The sequence below is a fragment of the Loxodonta africana genome, chromosome 10, assembly GCF_030014295.1.
Source record: "Loxodonta africana isolate mLoxAfr1 chromosome 10, mLoxAfr1.hap2, whole genome shotgun sequence".
NCBI classification, from domain to species: domain Eukaryota; kingdom Metazoa; phylum Chordata; class Mammalia; order Proboscidea; family Elephantidae; genus Loxodonta; species Loxodonta africana.
Genome location: NC_087351.1, coordinates 33,316,440 through 33,325,267, shown reverse-complemented (window position 1 = coordinate 33,325,267; position 8,828 = coordinate 33,316,440). Strand labels below are relative to the sequence as shown.

Sequence of the window (8,828 nt, the reverse complement as noted above, 5' to 3'; positions counted from 1 at the left end):
TTTCCTCGGATGGACCTGGCTTATTCTAGATTGTTCTAAACCCATTGACTCATAACGTTACCACCCCCTTTCTTTTGTTTGGCTGTAAAGGCGTGATGTGGGAGTTTGTGGTTGGTGATGGCAGGGACAGTTGTTGTTGTGGCTGCTCTTCCATTTGTAACGTCTCGAACTGCTGCTTGACACTCTAGCTAGGTGCCATGGAAACCACCATTCTCTTTTGCTAGGGCTCTGCTACCTGAGTGGGTGTACCTGGAAAGAGCTGTGAATCTGCTGAGGCAGAAGGAACAGAGTTCACTGCCACACCGAGGGCTCTGCTGCTGCTGCTGCTGTTGTTATTGCTCTAACAGTAGCCGCAGCAACAGCAGAAAGCTCAAAGCTGGGTCCCCAAGGCAGGAGCCTGCAGGCTTGAGGACCAGGAAGATGTGGTGTGACCTATAAGCTCATTTTGGCTTTTGTCTGACTAACAGTTCACAGCACCCCCTTTCCCTCTGCGGTGGTCAGCAATGAATCAAGCCAGAGGCGAGCGTACACAGTGCAGTTTAATAAATGCAGCAGAGACAGGGTCTAAAATGAACAGCATAAAACCGTCAACACCAAAGACCCAGGCAAAAGAGCCAGCATCCAGTGAGCTCAAATTCCCTGGACAGACTGGCAGACAAAAGACAGCAAAGATATTGTTTTTACAGGGGGAACCTAGGGAGCTTCATTTCTATCCCTCCCTGCAAAAACACTTGCACATTGCATTGGTTAAATTAAAGGCAAGACCCAAGTCTTGTTCATCTGTGCACCCAGAGCACAGTGTCCGGAACTTAGAGTGAGTCGATTCATGTTCGTTAAGTCAATTAATAAAAAGGAATTCTTTCTTCTGTATTCTACTCTGATCTCTGCTAATAGCTTGGAGAGTATTTAGATGAGGTTTTAGAAATCTCATTGAATGCCACTTTCAAAGTGTTTCAGGTGTAGGAGTAAAAAATCAGTCCTATATCCCATAAAGGGGATATATATATGTAAGAGCAAGATTGACGCACTTAGGACCATAAATTCCCTTTCCCCAGGACTTTTGTCCTTCTACCAGGCTGAAGGATGAGCTGGATTTGTTGCTTTCAAAGGAAAACTGGTTTGGGTGGTAGCCATTTCAGCTAGGCTGTGACAGTCAACTTGAATCACTGAGAAGTCGGAACCTAGGAGATAGCATCCTTGTAGGCTTTTGGTTTATTTCAGGGCATGTAGCTTCCTCATCCCAGTTAGTCTGCAAGGAAAAAACAGTTGTGAGAGCTACCTGTTAATAATCATAGATGCTCAGTGTTGGAAGGAATTACAGGAGTCATCCATCTACTTTGGGAAGGCCAATACTTGCTGCGGCTGTACCATTACGGACATCACTAATCTATCCTGGTACTTTTTCCCTCCGCACATAGAAAGAGTGTAGCTAGTCAGTATCAACCTATCAATGTTATCACAATCCATGAAGCCTATTTGCTTTCCTTTAGTCATTCTCAACTCTCTTGTATCACAGATGCAAAAACCAAGGTCCAGAGAGGTGAAGCAACCTTGCTAAGATAACACTGAGTTAGTGACAAAATCAAAACTGAAACCCAGGTTTTCTGACTCCCAGCTCAGTGCTCTTTTTATATAGCCATGGGGTCTATGTCCTTGGGACTGTTAGTAAAATAACAGTTGGAGCTGGACATCCATTTGAGAATGAGCAGGTATGTTTTCAGGCTGGGTCAGATCAGCCCAATGCTTTAAGTCTAGGGTTGCTCCTACATGGGAGCTGGGGCTGAAGAGTACTTGGGAATATTGTACTTGAGAATATTGTACTTGGGAATACTGGAGAAGGAGCAAGGGAGAGGAGCTTCATAGGCTAACCAAGACCCTGGTTCCAATTTCATCTACAAGTTTACCTGAAAAGGGAATGCAAGTAAAAGGCAAATAACTAGCTTTCCAGTCCTGACTTTTATGCATCCTGAGTAGGCTGTTCACTATTGACAGGAGTATACATCATCTCAGTGACGGGCTGGTCTGCAATCAGAGTCTTATGATTAAGCATTGGGGTGTGGCATTCTCTTTATCTGGGCAGAGATAGCTTCCACTCTCCTTGAGTATTCTTTAGGTGAGGCTTTACTTATGGTCTTGCAAATAGCTCCTGGACCATCAGACAGATAAATGAAATAGCAGATAAGGAAGACTAATTCTCCTTCTTAGGTCCAACATTCTCCTTGGGGGGGAGGCAGGTGGTATTGGCTAGCATCATAGAAAAATAGCACATTATACTACATAAAAGGTTTGGAGTCCAGCTTGAAATAAAATGAGTAACAGGAGATGGGATGTTGTTATGCTGAGTACCTCAGATAGCAATTCTATTAATTATAAATATGTCTCTGTTTTTCCCTTCTCAATGCTTCTTGTTCTCTTACCATTCCTAAACCCCATTTCCCAAGTGCTGCACAGTTTGGGTGGACATGGGAATAGGAAGGGGTTAATTCTTACCTTAAAAGAAAAATAACTTGGCAGTCAAGAGAACATTGATGGCAATACTCTTGGCAAGCACCACTCTTAGTCCCAGCAGTGTGAGAGACATCATGTTCATCTTCCAGGCATGAACTACGGTTGAGCAAGAGTGAAGATAGTGGCTTCAGAGAGATACTAAATTCTCTTCAAGAGATGGGACCTGCAACTCTGACACCAGCTTGCCCCAAGTCACTATTACTCTTCCTGGTCTATAAAACCCAGCTTGGAGCCAGATGCCCTCAGAGATCTGATGCTGCTGCTCCTACCCAGCCAAACGTCTTTGGAGACCCATGCTCACAGCCAGGCAAGTTCTCCTGGAAGAGTCAGAGGATGAAGGACACCAACTGGGCTCAGGCACAGTTTTTGTTTTCTTTCGTAATCCATCCATGTTTTTTGACTCCATCTGACAATTACAGAATTTACCTTAACCCCCTCAATTCTGAGGTTGACCCCTTGATTTGAACTAACCTTTGGGTTCATGGCAGCTTTCTGAAGTTTGTTCTTCGTTTCCAGGTTTCGTTGGTTCTAGATTACGCAGAAAAAACAGCAGTGGTCAGAGTTATGTTGCCAACAGAGATGCTCAAAGTATTTCAGGTTTTAAAGCTGGAGGAGGCTTTAAATAAGTAAACTAAAGCCCAGAGGGTGTGACTTGGTTAAAGTCATGCAGCTGTTCACACAGCCAAAGTATTCCCTATTCTGGACTTTTTTCGTTGCACCATGTGGCCAACAACCTGGCATGCCTCTAATATGCAAGAAGAGCTAGGATTCTTAACCACACAATAGGTTAGATTGTCTTTTGGTTTGGAATTCAGCCCTAGATTAGACTGAACGCTTTTTCCAAGAAGAGAGTTTCTTTCAATCACAGAGACTCATGGTGGGACAGCCATTTGTATGAAGGAGACAGTGGTTGGTGAAGAAGAGAGATGGGGATGGAATGACTACACATGGGCCTTTCCATAGATTCCAGTTCAGGGATACAGAGAATTCCCTTCCCAGTCAATGATGGGCTATAGTTAGGCCTAAGTCCTGTTTCCAGCATGATACCATATTTAGAGAGATGTCCAGAGTTTACATCTCCAACTTCCCTTTCCCCAGCTTTCCTCTCCAACTACCCCCAGTTCCTTTAAGCCAGATACCACTTACCTGAATGACTTTCCTTCAACTCAGGGTTGGTGGAGTTCAAGATTTCATTGTTGTGTTGAACTGAACACGTCACTGAATCTGAGTCTTCATACTGACCAAGCTTGACTGCACTGTACTTGCCACTGGGAGTGACGACGATGGCAGGGTCAAATTCAGTTATCTTCTTGAGTGAGTTCAGGTTTATATTTATGGTCTTGGGATAGAAATCCTTCACCAGACAAGCAACCTTTGTCCCATTTTTCATTACGAAAACAGATGGTCTGGTATTAGGCTGAATTTCTGCAAATATAATCAACTTATTTCATGAGACGATTACCTACAACTTGGGAGTTAAACAATGGTGGCTACCTCAACTCTCTTGGGGTCAAACATGGTTCTGGTCTACAATCCAGATCTCCCTGCAGCCTGCTAGTGACTGGGGTTTGTTAACCAAAAACCCATTGCCGTTGAGTCAATTCTGATTCCTAGCAACCCCGGAGGACAAAGAAGAGCTGCCTTAATAGGGTTTCCAAGGAGCACCCGGTAGATCCGAACTGCCAACCTTTTGATTTGCAGCCGTAGCTCTTAACCACTGCACCACCAGGGCTCCCTCGGGGCTTGTTAGTACCCCTATAAAATGATGGCCAAAGAGAGTGGAAATGAAAGTTAGTCAGTTTGACTTCTAGTTAGCAGCTGCTAAAGGATATGGCTGGGAGCAGAGAAGGAAGGTAGTAACTACAAAGCAGTTTCTGGATCATTTGGGTTTTCAACGATCTGTGTTTCCTTAATTGATCCTCCAGACAATGGCGACCAGGCTGAATATGTGTCTGCATCAGTAGATTTATATTAAGTGCACGAGCCCTTGGAGGGAGATCAGGGCTGATGCTTATGCTTTGCATTATGTCATTTAAAGAAACGAGGGCCTGAGACGGACTGTATACATAGCCGGTTCAAAGGTCCTGAGGATGGTAGTGTTGGGGTTACTTAGGATGTCGTCTCCACTTTTGTGAACTGGAAGGAATCTGCTAAATTAAATGGTATATCTCCCTGCCTTTAGGGGAATTCTTATTCTTTTGTAAGAGACTAACTAACCTGCAGTTTCTTTTGAGTTTTTAATCAGAGAACAACAAGTATTGTTCTCAAGAGACCCTTACAAACATATAACTTTAATTCCCATTGTAGTTTAAGCTCATTTCTTTTTGTTTTATTCTAAGTGAAGCTGTGGAGTGGTTGCTCTCAGTAACTGGGTTCTCTCCTGGCCTTCTCTCTTTTCAGGCCTCACCTTGGACCTCTCAGCCACTCTGTAAATGCATCCTTTTCTTTCCTTAAAACCAAAAGTCTTGAAGCTTTGAGGGAGGTAATAATGCTTCTTTCCCACTATATCTTATTGAAGCTTCTGAATCTTCCTCCCACTCACCCCCCACACCACCCAGTGGCTGTGATCTTTTGGAATTAGATCCCCAGGCCTTTCTTATGAGGCTCTTCAGGGTGGATTTGAATTGCCAACCTTTGGTTAGTAGCTGAGTGCTTAACAATTTGCTCCACCCAGGGACTCTGAGTCTCTGAATCTTAATAAATTTTGTGTCTGTGGGTACTCTGGTTTTCAGGCTACCTTGAAATAACTGCTAAAGAAAGAGCCCCGCTAATGGTGGGAATCAGGAAAGACAATCAGTCTGTGAATGGAGATCTGGATATGTTTCCAATCATGAACTTAACTGCTGATTTTCAACATTAATTGCTTTCTTGAATACGGGTTGCTAGTATTTAAAACTTAGGGCCATTTGGTTTCTTGGTATCAACTTCAAAATGTGTTGAATTCCAATGTACTTTTATGATGGCCCATGATCACAGCTTAGATATTGCTAGGCAAAAAGTCTTGGTAATGAATGTGTAAATAGAAAATAAACGATTTTTCTAATGCTCTATTCTAAATCTGGATTTGGGCTTCGGCTGTGAAGCTCATGGTAGTTGAGTTATAACCAAATATGCTGGTTAGATCTGGTTGAGAGGGAGTGATCGCTTGTCAGGAAGCTCCTGCTGATGTACTTCTTTGTAAATGGACAATGGCTGATCAGGTCTTTCCTAGGAAATAGCTGTTCAGAGAAGCACCCTCATCACGCTATCATAATTCTTTGTCTCTTTTCCCCACCTGGAAGTTGAGCTGAAAGACTGGATTCTGCTCTACTCACTCAGGGCAGGAAACTCATTCCTAAGAAGCTGGTGCCTTATATTTTTGGCTTTAGCTCTCCACAAGGTAGGGGAGGAGGGACTCTTAATTGTTCAAAGGGGGTTTCCTGGAACCTGCTTTCTACATGTGTGAGAATGCGTGAGAAAACTTTCATTGTTTTGTTTCCTTGCATAACTGAAGCCACTGATAACAGACACTGATAACCTTAACATTAACTGCTGGAAACCACAAGGGTTGCTCACTCCCCTCCTTGCTATATTTCTTGCTTACTATACTGATGTTGGTTGAGATGTATTCCGGTTGATTTTCAAGGGAGTTATGAGTTAGTGAGAAAGGGAACTAGTCCATTAAAAAGAAAAAAAACTCTATTTCCTTGGTTATTTCAGGATATGAAAGCCTAGTCTAATTTTGCTGCATAATTAGGGCTCGCCTGGGATTTTGAAATCTAAACTTACCAGGCAGCTGTCAATGATCACTTTGGGCTGGGGGGACCTGATTTACTGAATGAAGTAATAGAGCTGACAAAACAGATGTCTGAAGAAGGTCGTGCACCCTTAACGATGTTGAGTTCTGAATCCGTAGTCCGTATTTCAGATAGAACATAAGGTATTGATTTGGTAAAATAATTTTCTTAGACCCCCTTTCTCAGTCAATGTCTGTAAGTTCAAAACAATTGCTAGAAAAGAAAAATATTCTATCTGACCCATTCTTTGGTAGCACGCTAACCAAAGGAAAACTATCAGACTGAATAGAACCTTTTTAAAAAGTGGAATGCACTCAGTATGTTTGCTGTATGTCGCCGCACCTCTTTTATATTTGACTTAAGAAACCAAGATGTGAAGCTGTATAAAGGCTAGTTTGGCACTACTGTAGTCCAAAATTTAAATTCAAGATTCCTTTGTTCATCCTTTAAGAATTTCCAGTCTTTGCTCATGGTCCACACGTGTAATTTACTTTTCAACCTGCATTTCAAAGTGCTATTTGTTTGGGCAATTGTTACTTTATTTTCAGACCTTGTCTTTTTTGAGTATCACTCCAATGCTAAGGTTGTGTGCTGGTGAGCAATGCAAAAAGACACGTACACACTTCCTGAACAGTCTTTCTTAATGCATAAACTCAGAAATCATCTAAGTTTCAGATTCTCTTAGAGTCCTGCTGGTCCCCTAAGGGCTGCAACATTTATAATACATGTCATTCAGAATTTCAAGGCTCTCTGTCAATATGGGATTTAATTTGAACCTTGAAATGTAAATTTGCTCCCCCTGATTACTCTGACCAGGCAGGCTAAACACCTCCAAAATCTTCTAAGCTGCAGGACACGTGTTTTCAGGTTGCAATGGAGCATTTATACTAGTCAGTGTAGCCAAAGGGATATGTAAGGAGGAAGCCACTTCCTGGAGAATTTGAACCAAGGTGTCCCTGCTGCTGTACCCCCATACCAAATGCTCTAACTTAGTGTAATTTTTCTAAATTTCTTTGTGCTTTCTTGGCTACTATGAAGACTTTAGAAATAAGTGGGAGTTAGCAGTTCAAACACATATAAAGGCACCTTGCAAGACGGGCTTGCAATTGGCTTCCAAAAAGTCACAGCCTTGAGAACCCTATGGAGCAGTTCTACTTTGCATACATGGGGTTGCCATCAACTTGATGGCAACTAAAAAGCAACAGCACATTGCTTTAATATACCCTTTTAAAAAATAAAATAGTTATGGAGTTACTTTAGCAAATCAGCCCAGGGTCTTCACTCTGACCCAGTTCACTTCTGTACTATTCCTAATTCTACCTACTCAAGTAATGTTAACTGGGTAGCAGCTCCAGTCCCAGGACTCAAATTATATCAAGAAATATGGGGGAAAAATAATCAACTCACGGGGCTCCACAAAGAGTTTGGTGCCAGCTCCAAAGAACATCTTCCAGGCATCCCAGGGGCACATTGTGACACTGCCTCACAGGTAACCAGCCTGGAGCAGCCCTGGGGCCTGGGCTAGAACATCTGTGCCCTGCCTCCCAGCCATGTGTCTCAGCCTAGAGACCCCTCAGCTCAGAGAGCTACAAAGCCACCCTTGGTAAGACCAGGGGGCCTAGTGTGCAAAGTCTCAGTTCCCTTTGAAGCTAATAATGGTTTAACTGCTGGAGATGGATAGGGATGTGGGCATGAAATCACCAGCTGTTGGGTGACAGGGACAGGGTTGAGCTGGAGCCAGAGAAGAGGGTGACAGGTGGCTGAGAGCTGCCTTGAAGATGGAAAATTGAGTTTATTGTGAGGAGTCTCCAAGAAGAACACAATAGCTTGGGGTTAGAGATGGGGTGTGGAACACTGACATTTCTTAAAATGAATGTTAGGCTGAGAAGAAGAAGGTTTAGCAATGGATCCTGTTCTCATACTCTGGTTCCCTTCTCTTGGGTCACACATACTACTTTTTGATTAGAAACCCAATTTCTCCCATCACTCAGTCTGAGTCTCACAATAATAACAAATCTGCTTTCTACTTCACTGAATCCAGTGAAGGGCTTTCTAAGGACCTGAGGGTTGAACAAGAAATTGGTTGCTGTCGGGGGAGCCCTCTGGTGCTGCGTGTCATGGATATAGGTCAGAGAAGCCAGTGCTTGCTTTGGGTTGCTTATTTTTGTTTTGTAATTTCTCTGGTATCCGGGTCCAGATACAAGCCTCAAGAGGATGTAGTAATTATGTGAAGCAGAATTTAAAAACCACATGGATTACACTGTCCCATCACTGAAAATCAAGGGCCTAGGGCTAGAGCTAGGCAAAAGAGGATGACGTTTGTGTAGGGCCATTATTTGCTGTCAAAACATAAAGGATTGGGAGTTTGATTTGCAATCCTCACTGCTCATGCCTGAGCTTCACAGCAATGTATTACATTCCATCACTGCAGGGAAAGGAACAGGAGAAACAAATGGGGTCTCATTGGGGAGCCTGGGTCAGTGTCCTGGCGAGAGGCTAAACATCAGTTTCATCCCTTTCTTTTTTCCCTAAGACTCCCAAAGG

General features: G+C 43.1%; 1 gene segment (V, D, J or C); it reads right to left on the bottom strand.

Annotated features, from left to right (window-relative positions):
• Positions 1–500: 500 nt before the first annotated feature.
• LOC111748105 (T cell receptor delta constant-like) overlaps positions 501–8,828 on the bottom strand; it is a 55,249-nt gene continuing 46,921 nt past the window's right edge. The window contains 5 exon segments of the C gene segment in view: positions 501–1,249; positions 2,491–2,604; positions 2,980–3,036; positions 3,655–3,933; positions 7,692–7,731. Of these exon segments, the coding sequence occupies positions 2,492–2,604; positions 2,980–3,036; positions 3,655–3,933; positions 7,692–7,731 (489 nt within the window).